The 19,384-nt window shown below is 43.2% G+C and overlaps 1 protein-coding gene across 1 annotated transcript in view; it reads right to left on the bottom strand.

Annotated features, from left to right (window-relative positions):
* Window positions 1-10,082: 10,082 nt before the first annotated feature.
* Window positions 10,083-19,384, bottom strand: part of KCNB1 (potassium voltage-gated channel subfamily B member 1) — a 186,147-nt gene continuing 176,845 nt past the window's right edge. The window contains exon 3 of the mRNA XM_083146407.1: window positions 10,083-13,168. Coding sequence (XP_083002533.1) covers window positions 11,123-13,168 — 2,046 coding nt within the window. The 3' untranslated portion in view covers window positions 10,083-11,122. The remainder of the gene's footprint in view (window positions 13,169-19,384) is intronic.

Genomic DNA, 19,384 nt, shown 5'->3' with positions numbered 1-19,384 from the left:
TTTTACACTGCAATATAGATATCAGTTTGAAGTACAAACCCCACCCAAACCTAACTCTCTCTGCACGTTACATCTGACCCACCTGCAGTGCACATGGGTTTGTCCATTAGCAAACCAAATGTGATTTGCGAATTAACCTGAATCACCCCCATGGTCTCTGTGAAAACCAATGTGTCTGAGAACACATACAATGCACACTAGTCAGATTTTTTCTTTGTGCTCCTTTAGGCCACCAGTCAGACACCACCCAGGAACGCCCTTTGCTTTGCTGTAAGTAAAAGCACATTTGTGCGTGTGTGTTGGGAGTACAGGTCCCAGGTGCTGTCCCTCCCTCCCTTCCTCTGTGGACATTGCACTGCTAGACTCACACAGAATCAGGGCCATCTTAATGCATGAGCTTACTGGGAAGCTGCCCTAGGACCCCAATTCTAGGGTCCTTCGAGCAGGGGTTTGCTGGTGCCTCCGGAGTTTCTGGTGCCTGGTGCCCAGTGATTTGTGCAGAGCCATTAAGATGGCTCTGCACAGAATGGCAGCTAGTCTCCCTCTCCACAGGCTCCTATACATGGCTAAACTCCCCTCTGGGCTTCAGCCGCTCCAATGGATGACCTGGTCCATCCCTCAGAGTTGCATACCCCCCAACTGTCCTGTTTGATCACAGGACCTAAATTGTCCGTTTTTTTTATGGGACATTCCCGTGTCCCTTCGGGGGGAAGTTGGGAGCCCCCCCCCTTTAACCAGCTGCGCATCAGTGAATAGACGCTGTGCGTATTTACACAGCGTCTACTCCAGCAGGCAGATGGGTTAGGGGCATGGCCTGCCACTCAGAGCCACTGACCATGCCCCCACAGCGGTGTGATGCAATTTGTAGGCCGTGCCCCGAAATTAGGGGGCACGGCCTACAAATTGCATCACACCGCTGTGGTGGCATGGTCAGTGGCTCTGTGTGCGGCAGGCCATGCCCCTAACCCCTCTGCCTGCTGGAGTAGATGCTGTGTGAATACGCACAGCGTCTATTCACTGATGCGCAGCTGGTGAAAGGGGGGGCTTTCAAACTAGCCCAGCCCCGTGTCTCTAGCCCCCCGGGAACCAGAGATATCGCCTGGCAAAGCTGTAACGTTTTTCCCCCATAGGGACCCGTCAATTCCGACCCCCACCCGGTTCCGACGGCTGCCAGTTCCTCCCCTGACATCACAGAAGCTTGTGGTTGATTTCATTCAATTCCAAATCGCTGGGCCTTCAATATGATACCAGGCTGGTCCATATTGGTCAATCGGTTCCAGAGATATTACGTGTAAACTAATTTTTTTATTTTTGAAATGTAATTTCATGGCTGTTCATGTTCTTTGAGAGCAGATTACTCTGGAAGCAAACGTTCCAGTTACACTGGACCAAAATCATTCAAAGCCCACTCAAACGTTCTTCAATATGATACTTGTCTCATGTAAATGGATCAGTTGGTTCTGATATAGCTGGTTAAATGAGATAACTGGTTAAAGGGGGGAGGGGTGGTTTTCTTTACCCCTCACACCAGAAAATGCAGGGACTAGGCTGATGTAAAAGGGGCCAACCTGGGAATGCATTTTCTGGTGTGAAAGGGGTATTATTTCAAATAGCCGGGACCTGCAGTGCTCTTAATACAGCCAGGCTCTGCCACTGTCAGTGGCTATCACTTCTGCCTGGCGGCTGTCCCCCATTTACCGCGAGCATGTATTCCCCTTGGCAATGAGCATGTAATCCCACATGGCAATGAGCATGTAGATAAGCAGCACTTATGTAGCATAATTTTTAATAGGCATTATGGTGTTTGACATAATACATAATGGACATAATGGCGTGTAACTTAACGTGTAATGGACATTATGGTGTAAATGTTTAATGCGCGCCTTTGGTGGACAATGTTCCTGTTTATGAAACGTATTGTGAATTTTGACTTAATCTGTGTGGCATTATGTGAATTCTGGCTCAATCCGTGTGGCATTATGTGAATTTTGGCTCAATCCGTGTTCCATTATGTGAATTTTGGCTCAATCCGTGTGGCATTATGTGAATTTTGGCTCAATCCGTGTGGCATTATGTGAATTTTGGCTCAATCCGTGTGGCATTATGTGAATTTTGTCACAATCCGTGTGGCATTATGTGAATTTTGTCACAATCCGTGTGGCATTATGTGAATTTTGTCACAATCCGTGTGGCATTATGTGAATTTTGTCACAATCCGTGTGGCATTATGTGAATTTTGGCTCAATCCGTGTGTTATTATGTAAATTTTGGCTCAATCCGTGTGGCACTATTTGAATTTTGGCTCAATCCATGTGGCATTATGTAAATTTTGGCTCAATCCGTGTGGCATTATTTGAATTTTGGCTCAATCCGTGTGGCATTATGTGAATTTTGGCTCATTCCATTTGGCATCATGTGTAAGGGGCAAGTATAGTGGGGTCGAGTATGGGCCCCTGTTGAGTGGCAACAGCCCATTTTCCGGAGCGCGCCTACCACTAACACCACCCCTCCCCCACCTAAACCCTCTTTTATCATGGTGCCCCCCCCTGTCATTTTATCCTGGATCCGCCCCTGCCTGTAATTAATAGGATTGACCGATAAGCAGAGCAAAAAATAGCGGGATAACGAGATTGACCAATGAGCAGAGCCAGAGACAGCAGGGCAACGGAATTCACCAATGAGCAGAGCTGGAGACAGCAGAGCAACAGGATTGAACGATGAGCAGAGAGGAAGACAGCAGGACACAGAGATTGACTGATGAGCACAGCACAGCACAGCACTGTAGGAAACTGGGATTGAACTGTCAGCAAACAGCTGTGCAGGGGACCGGGAGTGAACTGTTGAGCAGAGCACAGCACTGTAGGAGACTGAGGGGTAGATTTATTAAGCTCGGTAAAGTGATAACGTGTCTGGTTTTTATCACCGGCCAATCAGCTGCTACCTGTCATTTTTTAAACCAAGCCTGTAACTTCACAGTTAAGAGCTGATTGGCCGGTGATAAAAAAACAGACAGTTTATCACTTCACTGAGCTTAATAAATCTGCCCCTGAGATAGAACTAGGGTGGCCAATCCCGGGATCAGGGTGAACCTGGAATTTTGGTCTAAAATCACTGTGATTTCAATCTCGGGATTGGCGCGTCCAATCCCGGGATTTTGGGATTGCGCAAATGTGTTTTGTTTTTTAAATGCCAGGCAGTGCTAAATATCAGACGGTTCAGCCGCTGCCCCGATGCCCCTAGGTTGTGTGCAGCATGACATGACTTCAGCTGGGGGTCCCCCTGTATTTTTATAACCAGCACCAGGCTCTCGGCCCGGTCTTGGTTTCCCAAAATACCATCCTGATATCTCTATCACTGTTGACAACTCGACAATCTACCCTACCCCACAAGCTCGTTGCTTAGGGGTCATCCTCGACTCTGACCTGTCCTTTCTTCCCCACATTCAATCTGTCTCCAAATCATGTTACATGCATCTAAAAAAACATATCCAAAATACGACCGTATCTCACACACAAGACACTACTAAATCTGGGGAAGCACAATGACCTGGCAGCCCGTGTCACGCTTCCGCCCTCAGCGCTCAGCCTGAGATGTGCCCAGTGCATTGGCAGTAGCTCTCCTTGCCTGCTGATTGGAAGGAAGTGCCCACCCTACGGGACCACCTGTCTCTCCCCGGCCTCCAGTGCACAAGATTTTAACCGTGACCTCTTTAACGAAAATTCCGAGGTTGGAGGAAAAGGGTAGAAAAAGACGACAGATCCAAACAAGGAGAGTATAACCGATCTTTCATTTATTACAATTCCTAGTGAAGTTTTTGTCCTAGAAAGGGAGCGCCTTGGTCTTAGTATCAAAAACATATTTTCCAAGTGCATTATCCAGGGGAACTGTGGGTAGTTCTCCGTATACACTGACCGGCTGAACCCTGAGTGCAGCGCTTATAGCCCTTCAATAACCTTTTTACTACTAAATCTCTTATCCATGCTCTCATTATATCCAACATTGATTATTGCAATAGTCTCCTAACTGGTCTTCCCAAGAACAGATTCTCACGACTACAATTTATTTTAAATGCTGCTGCTAGGCTAATCTTCCTTGCAAGACGCTCATCGTCTGCTTAAGGTAAGGCATACAATCAGAAAATCGGGCGCCCAGATACTACATAAGTACCCAAAATATCTCCCATCTCGACCACTCCGCTCTGCACAAGATCTGCGTCTTTCTTCTGCACGGACCACTAGCTCCCATTCACTATTACAGGACTTTCATCGGGCTGCTCCCATCCTATGGAATGCCCTTCCACGCACAATAAGACTCTCCACTAGCCTCCAAACTTTCAAGCGTTCCCTAAAAACTCTTCAGGCAAGCCTATCATATTTAAGTTCTACACGCATAACCCTCTGAGGCACTTGTGTATTATATAGCTTCCCTTCTGATCTTGTAACTTGGTGGGACTGCTATGCTATTACTGGTGCCTGTCCTTGTGTTTCCCCTCCTATATCCCTGCTTGCAGCAGGGCTCTCCTACCTCCCAAGTCTGTCTGTTGTTACCCAGTTTGTTTTATCACTGTCTACTATTGTAAAGCGCAACGGAATCTGCTGCGCTATATAAGAGACTGTAAATAAATAATAAATAAATACACTCTTTAATGGTTAGGCAAACCAATATGGAAGCTGGCCACAACCCCTCTGGAGACTGGCCACACCCCTAAGCATGAGCACCCACCATTGCATTTCCCCCAGTGGGCCCTTCATGCCCCAGTGTGTGAGGCAATGTTTCACCTTGCTTGCAGCATATAGTAACAGCGTACGGACAGGTCACCTGCTTCTGTAGCCATATTATGTAATGTGCAGCATACTGTTCTTAAGAAACCTGTGTGTTTGTGTGGTATGTTGGTACAAAAAAATGCCTCATACAATGCTGCCCTCCAAATCTAGCATCATTTCCATTGTCACCATTCCACATGGTTTGCTGCTAATGAAATAGCCCTACCTCCACAGATACAGTGGGCGGTATTCAATGTGAATACCTGCGAGGTGCAGTGAATCCTTTTTAGGATTCGCTGCACATTCGCCACGTTCCGGAGCCAGCGGGCTCCGGTATTCAACGTGTCAGGGGCTCGCTGCCCCTGACAGGCGAATATGAGCTCCTGCGGCGAATGCCGCAGGGAGCCTGAGGAGGGTGCCAGGCAGAGAGATGGAAGTCTCTCTGCCTGCCCCTGAACGTTTGTGGGGGGCAGGTGGGCTCCCCGGGTGCCAGGCAGCACAGGCTGCCCCCCGGGGGTGCCAGCAGGGGAGCGTATATTTACTACACACGAAGTTCACATTACACTTCACCATAAAAAGATAGCGATTGCTACTCGGTGAATCATGGTGAAAAAAACCTTGAAATGTATTCGCCATGTGGTCATTGAATAGGGTGATTCACCGTTTTAGTCAGAAATTCGCCAAACAGCACAAATTCGCCATAAAAACATGGCGAATCAGGCTCATTGAATACCGCCCAGTGGCTCATTTTTATCTTTTTTTAATTGGAAATCAAATTGCTACCTGCAGCATTTTCCATCCAGGCATCTATTTTTATCTGATTTATTTACAGCTTAGTTTCTCTGAGGTATAATTACTTAAGGTTGGATTTATTTAAGTGGAGATGTTGCCCATAGCAACCAAATACATTCTACCTGTATACATACCTCCCAACTTTCTTGTCCCCGGACCCGGGACACTGCCGAAGCGCGCCAAAGGCGCGTTGGAAATTTCGGGGTGTGGCCTAATTTAGGGGGCATGGCCTATACTCGCGGCTCTCCCACAAGGCCCCACCCCCATTTTGCCGCTATGGGGGCATGACCCAGAGGCTCTGTGAGCCTCTAGCCATGCCCCCAGCCCCCTGGCTGCGGGAATAGACGCTGCAGCCGACAGGGGGGACTCCCAACAGCCCCCCCTCACCGCGGGACACTGCTGCCCGCGGGTGGGACAGGCCCTAATAATCGGGACTGTCCCGCTAAAATAGGGACTGTTGGGAGGTATGTGTATAGCTAACATTTCTAGAAGATTATTGGTAATTTTATTTCACTCTAAAGCAGCCATGTTCTTGAGCAAAAACAAAGCTGCAGCAACAAAAAACCCACTTGTTTGACTAAATCTGTCTGTTTTAGGCATAAAATGATTTTTTTGGTGTGAAAAAAAGATCCGAGAAACAAGAAAAAATAGCGAAAAATCTTCATGCTTCCTCATGGCTAACTGGATACATTCTTTTTCTTTGCTTCCTTTGAATCTTGATTTCCTGCACTCTTTATCTGTACCTACTGTACTTCATTTTTCATACAGTATTTTTTTTTATGTCATTGTTCTGGTTATCACCATATAAATATGTCCTGGAATAGGAGGAGATTTGTTACCAATTTTTCAGTCCAAAGTGTTCATCAGAAAATGCAATTGTTAAAAATAATAAGTATCATTATTGATTTAATATTAATAATTAAACATTACAATGATATGGTTTCCATTCTCCACAGAGAAATTGTAAATAAAAAAACATAGCAAGTCACTTCCAGGGAGACAGCTACAAACATGTCTGATCAGTGGTAACACGAGTATGACAGATATTGCATATATTTATTTTAACAGTCCAGGAATCACATAAATTAACATAGAAAACAATGTCATAAGATCCTCTGTATCTCCTGGTTTCATTAGTTAAAATACTTTCCTTAATTTGTATGATGGGGAGTAGAATATAATCTTTCACATTTCCAGCTGGTTCGCCTGTAACGGTGGAAGTGATGAGTCCAGTATGTCTGTTTTGCCATATTTCGTTGTACCATAAATCCATGATGGGGTTCAAAAAGAAACTATAAATATGTTTTTTTCCAGGTAAAAGAAGGCTAAAATCATTCTATTTTTTTCAAATGATAAGTAGAACATTATTGGTATACAAGCAACTCTGCTGGTGTGATCCGAAATACTCTGTAACATTAGATATAGTCCCATTCTGTGTATGTCTGCAGTACTTTATACAAATGGGGTAACAACATTTAGCTCAGTATATCTAAAGTTCTCTCATCAACCACATGCCTTACCGGCGGCCATTTTATAAGCTTAACCAATCTTCTGGACAAGAAGTGACATATGTTTAGACATGAGGCACACACGATGGCTGTCTCCACTGTGCCTTTGACGGCTGCACTGTAATGCCTAGTTTCTTGTCACAGGTGTCTTTATGAGGTACAGTGATTTTTAGACAAGCTTAGCACATAAAAAACAGGTACAAATGGAGAGTTGCACCAACTGAATGTCTGTTTCCATACAGTCACAGTTTTGCCATTCGTGTCTTTTATGTGTATTGTAACCACAAACATCAAACAATATTCCAGTGTCACCAGTAACAGAAAAACACAACATTTCTTAACGGCAACATAGTAACCCACATGACTGTATTCTTATACCATTCATGTATATATATATATATTCAAAATAAAATTTGTAATGACTACGTAAAAAAATAAATACGTCTTTGTTACCTCAGTTGTCTGAACATCACAAGCTGATTATGTGGAACACTTTTGTCCCAGACAAATAATAAAAATACAATGTATAAAATGAATGTACAATGGCAATCTACCTGACCACTCACATTCTTATTTGTCCATACACATTGTGCACAGAAATAATTTGTCCATACACATTGTGCACAGAAATAATTTATTTTACTGCTTTGGTATTTGGTGTTGCATTTTGTGGGTTTTTTTTATTTTATTTTTTTTAATTCATTTTACTTTTATTTCCAATAAAATGTACTTTTATGGCTTTACTGAAGAGTCCTATGGATGGTCACCTCAGATTTGCCTTGGTGCCATTTTCGTTTATTTATTAATTCTAAAACCTGAAAATATAAATTTTATCTGCTGAAAATCCTCTACCCCTCCTGCCACTCCCTGTAGTAGAGATTGTCTGCCTATGGCTTCCAACAATTGTAGCACTACGCTGCGGAACCCTTGTGGCGCCATATAAATAAACAATAATAATAAAATGTCGCAGCATCTCCTGAGTCCCCAGTATAATAGGAGAATCGTATAGGTATTTAATTGGTGTTTAGGAAGAGGTATAGGGATTTGTAGCTTCTAGATGGCCCAAATTCGCTCGGCACTAGTCTTTTTCTACTCTATATTAAGGTGCCATTTTTTTTTAGGAGCACAGGGCTAAACTTTTACATCTGTTCCATAACCTAAGCATCTTTTATGGGCATATATTAAAAGGTCAGAGGCCTCAACCAGGATGACCTTTACCTCATGTCTTATTAGTAGTAGTAGTTGTAGTAATAATAATTAAATAAATATTTGTTTAAAGTAAGTAAAAGCTAAAAAAAAACGTAAAAGGTTTGTAGGGAGAAAGCTGGAAATGGGTTCCACTTCCTGTAGACTCTAATCCCCTATGAATTATTTAGTTTTTAGGAAGAAAAACTAAATGTGTTTGTGCGTGATGGTCACAAACCTTTTTATGTATCAGTGCAAAGGCTCAAAGTGTAAACGTTTCCAGAAATGAGAGCATTCATCGGGTCCAAGGAGGCGAAACCAGTAATGCATTGTTACAGAATCAAACAGAACATAAACTGCAGAGGCACAAATTAAGGTAGTGCTTACTTTAAAGTGCTATATTTTTACAGTTCCTTACACTTGCAGAAGTGTGCAAAAATGTTAAGTGTTTTTAAACGATAAAACATAAATATATATATACATTTCTCCTGCAGCTACAGAGGTCATGGATAGAAAATGCTACAAAATAGCGTTTGTTTCATGTTTTAATAAATATAGTCTAGACAATACTAAAAACCCATAGTGTTATTTCTTTAGCACTAAAAGATTTAATGCCCTGATTGACCATAACAACAACTATCACTGTATAACTGTAGTTAAAACAATGCACTGTACAATCATTTCATGTCACGTATTTGACAATCTAAGTCCATGACAACTGATGCAACTCCCCTTGCCTGTGTTTTATAAGTACATTGGAGAAACACAGCACTATATTCCTCTAGAGGTATCCATTGGTACACTGGGGAAAAAAACACAGCTCTTAATTTCACCAGAGATATTGATTGGTTTATAGGGAAAACCAGCGCTATATTCTCCAAGATATATTGATTGGTGCAGTACATTGGAGAAATACAGCACTTTATTTCCACCAGAGATATGAATTGGTACATTGGAGAAACACAGTGTTGTATTACTCCAGAAATATGGATTGTACATTGGAGAAACACAGCGCTATATTACTCCAGAGATATGGATTGGTACATTGGAGAAACACAGAGATGTATTACTCCAGAGATATGAATTGGTACATTGGAGAAACACAGCGCTGTATTACTCCAGAAATATGGATTGTACATTGGAGAAACACAGCGCTATATTACTCCAGAGATATGGATTGGTACATTGGAGAAACACAGAGCTGTATTACTCCAGAGATATGGATTGTACATTGGAGAAACACAGCGCTATATTACTCCAGAGATATGGATTGTACATTGTAGAAACACAGCGCTGTATTACTCCAGAGATATGGATTGGTACATTGGAGAAACACAGCGCTATATTACTCCAGAGATATGGATTGGTACATTGGAGAAACACAGAGCTGTATTACTCCAGAGATAGGGATTGTACATTGGAGAAACACAGAGCTGTATTACTCCAGAGATGTGGAATGGTACATTGAAGGAATAAAGTGCTGTGTTTCTCCAGAGATAAGGATTTGTACATTGGAAAAATACAGTGCTGTATTACTCCAGAGGTATGGTTTGGTACACTGGGGAAAACAGCATTATATTATTCCAGAGGTATGGATTGGTACATTGGAGAAATACAGCACTATATTCTGCTAGAGATCTGGATTTGTACACTGGAGAAACACTGTGCTTTATTACTCCAGAGATGTGGATTGGTATATTGAGAAAATAGCGCTATATTCCTCTAGAGGTATCAACTAATACTATACAGCTGGGGTGGGGAACCCTCAGCCCTCCAGCTGTTGTTGAACTACTTATCCCAGTATGCCCTGCTATAGTTTTGCTATTTGGTCAAGCTAAAACTATAGCAGAGCATGCTGGGATGCGTAGTTCAACAACAGCTGGAGGGCCAAAGGTTCTCCATCCCTGCTATAGAGAATCACTGCACTTTATTCCCACAGAGATATTGATTGGTACATTAGGAAAAACACAGCACAATGGGCCTTATTCTGATTCACTCCTTCTGGCAAATTCATTCTTAGATGGACAAAACCATGTGCACTGCAGGGGGCAGATGTAAAATGTGCAGAGACAATTCGATTTGGGTGAGTTATTTTGTTTCTGTGCAGGGAAAATACTGTCTGCTTTATTTTTGCACTCTCTCACTTTGAAGTAAAACCCCACCCAAATCTCACTCTCTCTGCACAAGTTACATCTACCCCGCCTGCAGTGCACATGATTTTGTCCATCTAAGAAGGAATTTGCCGGAAGGAGTGAACCAAAATATCCTCCAATATCCCCCAGAGATATTGGCTAGTACCGTAACTTAGAGATATTGAATGGTACACTGGATAAAAACATAGCACAATATTCCTCTAGACTGGGTATTGAGTGGTACATTGGACAAACAAGCACTTTGTTTGCCTAGCGATACTGATTGGTATGTTGGAGAAGCACAGCACTTTATTCCCCCAGAGATACAGTATGGCATTGTTTGACCACAGTGATCTACACAGAAATGTATTTTACTCCAAAAATATTTGAGCATGTCATGTTTTACTCACCTTCACCATAAAGTTAATGCAAATAAAGTATGTATACAATGAAATAAAAAGCAGTTTCATCTCAATTGGGGGCATTTTTGGTCACAATGGCTTTCAAGAGAGAAGTTCATTAAAGGAGATAAAATCAATGCAGAGTTTTCTATCTGAGTTGTCAGTGACATTTCTAGCATGGTTCAGGAAATCATCCTTCAGTCACTTTGAGAGGAGGCCTGTCCAGTGTTCCTCTCTATGCCCTCCCACTGACTAAGGGGAGAAGATGCTAGTTATCAATGCCATGCAAGAAGCTCAGTGTGCACATATGAACATTACATTCATCACAAAGTTCGAATGTGTCAGATTCTGGGGCCATGTGTGTTTGACTGTCCTCCCCCACCTGGTAGCACACGGACTTCTGGTGAAATATGGTTATCTATCTTGACAGGTTCCATGTTACCTCGACTACTTCCAGTAATCCCTTCTGTGGAGTAAATGCAGTTTTGACCTCGGTATCGCGAGGAACTGGATAAAGCAGCACTCTCAAGGTGATTCTTTTCTGTTCTGTGAACAGTATCTCTCTGCTTTTGGTGACTACTGTATCTTAAGTTATATTTTGGGCTCATAGTGCCCAGTAACTCTTTAGAGGGACAGGACTCCAAGCCATCGAGAAGCTGTCCCTCATCGTCTGTATCAGCGTCTATATATTTATGTACATTAGCATCGTGAAAAGTGAAAGCTATTGCCATGTGTTTTTCAGGCGATTTGGAAGGTGTTCTAGTACTCGCTGTTGTATACAGTGAGGTCTCAGGGCTGCGAACAGACTGCTCAGAAAAGCAAGAGCTGTCTAACTTAGAGTGACTCTGTCTGTGCTCTGGCTGGCTTAGCATGTTTGGCGCCGGTACTATTGTCCTTTTATCACCTTCTAAAAAGTTGACTTTTAGGGATCTCAGCATTAGCGGGTTTTTAACTTTAACAAAACTTTTTGGACTGTCCAATATGTAGGCAGAATGCCGGCTCCTTTCTGCCCTCGGACTAATTTGGGTGAAGCTCTCACCGCTGACATCTAAGGAGAGCGGTCTGTCCCGATCAGAGGGTGTATCTTGCCCTGAACTTATATTTGTTTTATATGGCAGAACTGCCAGCGGGCCGTGTAAGAAACCGCCAGATTCTGGAAATTCAGTGGAACAACTGATAAAACTGTCTATGCTGGACATGCTTCTCATATCAACAATACCGGACTTGTAAGTGGTCAGCAATGGTATGGCCGGACATGGGATTATTTCCATTTCCAGCTCTTCTGTCTCTTTACTTAACTGACAGGATTCTTTTAAGTTGAGTATTGGTTGTGATTGAGTTTTTGCCATTTTGTTGTACATATCTTCTAGTTGTTGAACATTAAGGTGTTGTGGACTTGAACAAGAGCGATTCTTCTCAGGGGACCCGTGTTCTTTAGTGTCGAAAGACTTGTTAGAACTCGTCTCAGACAAAGTTCTTTTTGTCCATTTCCATTTGTTAGGAGATAAATGATTATCTTGTACTTTGTCTTTCTTTCCTGCCACCTCGTCAGTCTTTTCAACCACTACATCCATCAGTTCTATGCTACGAGCAAAGGCATCCTTCATGTTCATGGAGACGATGCTACCATTTCGTTTCGCTCTTTCAAGAGCTTCTCTACGCTTGATGGCTTTTTCTTGTCTCTTTTGTTCCTTGTAGAACTCTGAGAAGTTATTTACTATAATTGGAATTGGAAGAGCGATCACCAGCACCCCAGCAATACAGCACAAGCCACCAACAATCTTACCCAGAAGAGTTTTGGGGTAGATGTCTCCATACCCAACAGTGGTCATTGTAATGGTCGCCCACCAGAAGGATGCTGGGATACTTTTGAACTTTGTATCATCCTCATCCTTTTCTGCAAAGAAAACCAAGCTGGAAAAAATCATGATACCCATTGCTAAAAACAAAATGAGCAGACCAAGTTCATTATAACTCCGTCTTAATGTGAAACCCAAAGACTGGAGGCCAGTCGAGTGCCTGGCAAGCTTTAGAATTCGTAGTATCCTCATGATGCGGAAAATCTGTACTACCCGTCTAACATTTTGGAATTGAAGAACACTTTTGTTTGATTCTGTGAGGAATATTGTGACGTAGTATGGGAGGATTGCTAACAGATCAATGACGTTAAGTGGTCCCTTGAAAAATTTCCATTTGTTAGGTGATGACAAGAATCTCAGGAGGTATTCCATTGTAAACCATGCAATACAGACTGCTTCCACATGCGCAAGCTGGGGGTTGTCTGTATTTTGCCCGAATTCATCAATACCTTGTAGCTCCGGAAGTGTGTTTAGTGACAAGGCAATTGTTGATAATACAATAAACAGGATAGAAATGATTGCCAAGATCTGCAAAAGAAACAAAAACAAAAGCTTGTTAGTCATATAAAAGTCATATACAGTCAGACTACACAGTACAGGCATGCTCAACACATGTTTAGTAGCAGATACAATGGGTGAGATTTAATAGGATGAGAGATTCAGAAAGTGAAAGATTTGGTAAGAAACCTCTAGTTTTTTTAAAGCGGCAATTATTTACACTGCAAAACTGGTTTGATTTTGCAGTGTAAATTATTGCCGCTTTAAAAAAACTGGTGATTTCTTACCAAATCTCTCACTTTCTGAATCTCTCATCCTACTAAATCTCACCCAATCACTCATCCTGCTTATGGCTTTCCTTATTGTGCTTGCACTATCATAATTAGGTTACAGAAAGCTCTTTGTAGTAGTTATATTGCAGTTTATGGTAATTTTGGTGTGAAATAAGCCTACAGGCTGGATCCAGTTAGCCTTGAAGTAGCGCTCAGGTCAATTGAACTGCAGCCCTCGATTAAACCCTTAAGGTGCCCACACACTAGAACGATTTTTGGGCCGATTGGCCGATTTCCGATAAATCGTCCGATATATCATTCAATGTTTACCGATAATCGGTAGAAAATCGGTCTATATCGGTCTGATGCGCGCTCCTGTGGATCTTTAGCTGAATCTTCTGATATTATGTGCTGCACGAAAGATCAGAAGATTTAACAAAAAGATCCATAGGAACGCACACGGGATCTTAAGAAAAATCTTTGGTAAAGATGTGCGCTTGCATGAAATCTTTTGTCCAGGACGGACAAAAGATTTTAAGGCTAATTTATGTGCACACCTTACGATCGCAGATCTTTCTAGTGTGTGGGCACCTTATAGACTGAACCTAATATGGATTTCTGGTCACCTCCTCCTGAGGCTCGAACAGGCATCTGGTGTAAGTAGGACTTTCCATCCTTATCGTGACCATCACAAACACATTAACCCATACCTCTGGGCACTTACCCAGGAGTCCATAGGTTTTATATATATAGATATATGCACACCCCCCCTCACTCTGCATCCTCTCCCACCTTGCATGTGTATACAGTATATACAGTATATACACCTCAGTGTCCACTCTTCCCTGTCCATTTAGAGCAGTGGTGGGGAACCTTTTTTATGGCAAGGGCCATTTGTAATGGGAAAAATATCCTTCAGGGACCATACTGTATATAAAATTGCCACTTACAAGTTTCCCTGCTGTTTTGCCACTTACAAGTTTCCCGGCTGTTTTGCAGCTGGCTGTTTTAGCAAAGGGTGTTCTTAACTAAGGGTAGCATCTGAACAGTTAAAGAAACAGTTTTATTCTGCATGAATCTGGACTAATCCATCTATTTCTTGTCATCTAACAGGTATGTAACATCCACATCCACTGCACTACAGATCCCAGCCTAGCCTCTGCATTGTCTTCTGGCATGTTTTAGCTATAAATGTATGTAACATCCACATCCACTGCACTACAGATCCCAGCCTAGCCTCTGCATTGTCTTCTGGCATGTTTTAGCTATAAATGTATGTAACATCCACATCCACTGCACTACAGATCCCAGCCTAGCCTCTGCATTGTCTTCTGGCATGTTTTAGCTATAAATGTATGTAACATCCACATCCACTGCACTACAGATCCCAGCCTAGCCTCTGCATTGTCTTCTGGCATGTTTTAGCTATAAATGTATGTAACATCCACATCCACTGCACTACAGATCCCAGCCTAGCCTCTGCATTGTCTTCTGGCATGTTTTAGCTATAAATGTATGTAACATCCACATCCACTGCACTACAGATCCCAGCCTAGCCTCTGCATTGTCTTCTGGCATGTTTTAGCTATAAATGTATGTAACATCCACATCCACTGCACTACAGATCCCAGCCTAGCCTCTGCATTGTCTTCTGGCATGTTTTAGCTATAAATGTATGTAACATCCACATCCACTGCACTACAGATCCCAGCCTAGCCTCTGCATTGTCTTCTGGCATGTTTTAGCTATAAATGTATGTAACATCCACATCCACTGCACTACAGATCCCAGCCTAGCCTCTGCATTGTCTTCTGGCATGTTTTAGCTATAAATGTATGTAACATCCACATCCACTGCACTACAGATCCCAGCCTAGCCTCTGCATTGTCTTCTGGCATGTTTTAGCTATAAATGTATGTAACATCCACATCCACTGCACTACAGATCCCAGCCTAGCCTCTGCATTGTCTTCTGGCATGTTTTAGCTATAAATGTATGTAACATCCACATCCACTGCACTACAGATCCCAGCCTAGCCTCTGCATTGTCTTCTGGCATGTTTTAGCTATAAATGTATGTAACATCCACATCCACTGCACTACAGATCCCAGCCTAGCCTCTGCATTGTCTTCTGGCATGTTTTAGCTATAAATGTATGTAACATCCACATCCACTGCACTACAGATCCCAGCCTAGCCTCTGCATTGTCTTCTGGCATGTTTTAGCTATAAATGTATGTAACATCAATAGATAATTGTATTTTGTTAGATGTATGTATAGATTGGAAGGTTCTAAGTAAGCCAATATTAGCATACCTCTTGGTTGGCTAATCAGGCTAGTTTATGATCTTTGTACAATTAGCATTTCAATCAGGTGGGCAAATGGTCTGGCCTGGCCTTGCTCTTAATTTGGGATAGTATTTCTGTAGGGTTAGAAGCAAGACAGCTTGCTGTTTTGCAGCTGGCTGTTTTAGCAAAGGGTGTTCTTAACTAAGGGTAGCATCTGAACAGTTAAAGAAACAGTTGAACAAACATTGAACAACTACATAAAGAAATACCGGAGGAACACAGAAGGACATAAAATTCAACATCATCCACTGAAAATCCAGCATTCTGCAGTGAGTTACCTGACCCAGCATCACCTACAGTCTGCACAGCCAAGACAATGAACTTCATACTGAACCATTCTATGTACCAGAGCCATGGTTCCTCAATCCTGTGCATTCCCTATTCACTCTGCATGCTTTCTGCCCCTAGCAGGGTGTGCTGTGGCATGGCCCACGGTGCAAAGCTATTAGGGGTCAAGGGTGCAGGTGGAGGGGGAAGAGGAGGATAGGAGGAGAGAGAGGACTACTTTGTCCATTCTCTTTACCTGCTGCCTCGTGTCCTGCCATGCTCACTTCTTGCCTCAGGTTTCCTTACCTGCACCTCATGTCACCTGTCTGTCTCCCCCTCCCTCTAGATTGTAAGCTCCTTAGAGCAGGGCCCTCCTCCCTCCTGTTCTCACTGCACTCTTCTTGTATTTCAACTACAGCTCTCTTACTCATCTACAATCTATACCTGCATCTATTCTCATTCACTTCCTTATATCTCAGCTGTATTGTGTACTAAGAATTGTGCTTTAATTGTGTTATGACTAGTTCTGTGTACCCTGTACTGTTTTTTTGTGTTCTATATGTACAGTACTGGCTGGTGCAATCACCATGTGGCGCCGCTGATTGGCTGCCTGGGTGCTGCACAGCTCAGTAATGATATGTTCCCCATGTCTGTGACCCTCATTAGAGTACATCTAGTATATATATCAGTACTGTTACTGGCTACCTAGCTGGCTGTGCAATCACCATGTGGCGCCGCTGATTGGCTGCCTGGGTGCTGCACAGCTCAGTAATTATATGGTCCCCATGTCTGTGCTCCTCATTAGAGTACATCTAGTTTATATATATCAGTACTGTTACTAGCTGTGCAATCACCATGTGGCGCCGCTGAATGGCTGCCTGGGTACTGCACAGCTCGGTAAATATGTTCCCCATGTCCGTGTCCCTTATTAGAATGCGTCTTGTGCATATCTGTATGTGTGATGTACATTTGTACTGCCATTGTTGCCTGTTCCTTGTACTGATAACCCTTTGTATTGCAGTATGTGCATTGTTATTTTTATTGTCTGTAAAGCGCCTTGAGTCCTGTTGGAGAAAGTGCGCTATATAAATAAAACTTACTTACTTACTTACACCCATACCATGCTCCAGCGGCTGCCACTGAATAAGACTCCCAGTCTTCTGCTGCTGAATAAGAGGCATCTCACAAGAACTTCCCCTTACTAGAGGTTCGCCACCCCTGATTTAGAGTTTGGCTATGGGGCCCACAAAGGTCTAGTTACGGGCCTGGTTTCAGTGGCAGCTATTGTTTAGTAAGCCGTCAGTCTGGTTAGGACTTTCCCATTGAAATGTCTGTCATAGCAGATCTGCAGTACAGTATTAAATGTTCTCTTGAGAGAAACCCTTTTTTGTAGGTTTTTTTTTCCAACTGTATATAAATAGGCTTTGTCCTGTAGCATTCTGGTCTAATTACATAAACTATGTATGCTAGTTGAAGAGCATTAAACATAATGCAAAAATAATTAAAATACAGGATTCTGGAGGGAAAATAAATAATTGTTAGTGAAACAGGAGAAAGCATAACAATGTGTAGGTAGAGGCTGGTAGTGTCGCCAACCCGTATAAAAACTGCAAAAATATTACCTGCTGTACATGGAAGTAGAATGTAGAATGAATATAGGGCGGGGTGTATTAATATACATCGCCACCCTTCGCCTGACAGCCGCCGCGATGCTGCAGCATAAGTACTAACATATGCGGCTAGCATCGGGTTGCGGTGACGGAGACCCCCGCGATACATTTGATGTGGTCTGCGGGGGTCTCCATCACATCCCGGCGGCTGCCAGTGTCCCCCTGCAGCCGGATGTCCTCCCGGCTGTGACACCTGCTGGGGGAGGAGGAGATCAGGTGGATGGGAGGGGGGGGCGCAGACTGGGGGCAGCGATAGAAGCCCATAGGTATCCCTCTGGGTGGCGATACCCTGCCAGGCGAAAACGGGGTGGATGGGTAATGGTAAATAGGAAAATGCATTTTCCCTTTAGTACATCCCGCCCATAGTATAGTACCAACCAATTAGCTGCTAATTGTTATTTTTCAAACACAGCCTGTAACATCACAGTTCGGATCTGGTTAGTATTTTTCTCTCTCTGCTTTACCTCTCTCCAAACCTTGATAGATCTCTTCCAATATGAGAGCTTGTTAAATATAATAGGTATGACTAACACAACGAAGACTCAAGTGCACGCAATACATCCTCAGTTAATTACTGAACTGATCATCTTAGTGTAATCATGTTACATTCCCATATCCTCTGCAATATTGAGTAAAGCAGTCTGTAGTCAAGTATGAAACATGCGACCATTGTGCATAAATCCAGGATTTCATTATGACAAACATCTGCACTTCTATACATGATTCCAGTAATGGCAAATACAACGCTCTGTTCATAGTTGTCGACACAGAAGTGACTAATTATACCCCTTTTCCACCAAAAAAACAGGATCCAACCCGGCATTTGGAACAAGGATCCAAGCCGGGTCAGATACGGGATTTACTCCATTTACACTGCGGTGCCTACCCGCAGTGTAGACGGAGACGGTGATTGGAGATTACATCATCTGCAAGCGCCGGGACCACTGATCGCCATGCTGGGTAAGCTGCTGTGCACCCCCCAGCCGTCGTCCGGGAGGTGAATGGATGCTGCACACAGGCATCCATTCACCTACTCTGCTGTCGCCGCCGCTGCTGTCTGCAGAGTATAGCAGACAGCAGAGGAGGCTGTGTGTGCCCCCCATCCAACCTGCGGATGCTGCGGTACGCAGGTTGGACACCATCCATTCATGTAAACAGGAGCTGGGTTGTACCCGTTTACACCGCCCTCTACCCAGGTCAGGATGACCCAGGTTTTTGCGGTGGTGTAAAAGGGGTATTATTGAGATCCAGAAAAGAATGATATAACTCTTCTCACATAATTGGGGCTTTTAGAAGGAAAATGATACCCTCTAACTAGGGTCTCACATGACTGCTATATAGTTTGTAATATTACGGTTATAGCCCTAATCTGTGATACAGTGGTGTCAAACTCATGGAACTACATGTCCCAGCATACCCTGACACCGATTTTATATAATGGATTGCTAAAACTGTGGCAGGGCATGCTGGGACGTGTAGTCCCACAACAGCTGGAAAGCCATGAGTTTGACACCACTGCTGTAATATTACTGCTGTAGCCTAATAGTGTGTTTTCAAAACTGCTACTTATAACTTGTCCAGCATGCCCCACTTATAGTCAGTGTATGGTGATGCCCTGGGTAGTTTGAGAAACTGGTGAATAATACTGTAGTGTGTCTGGACATAACATGCCATGATACACAATGGTTT

The sequence above is a fragment of the Crinia signifera genome, chromosome 6 (genome assembly GCF_055691185.1).
Source record: "Crinia signifera chromosome 6, ASM5569118v1, whole genome shotgun sequence".
Lineage (NCBI taxonomy): Eukaryota > Metazoa > Chordata > Amphibia > Anura > Myobatrachidae > Crinia > Crinia signifera.
The sequence above is the reverse complement of the archived record's forward strand: the minus strand, read 5'-3'. Positions and strand labels throughout refer to the sequence as shown.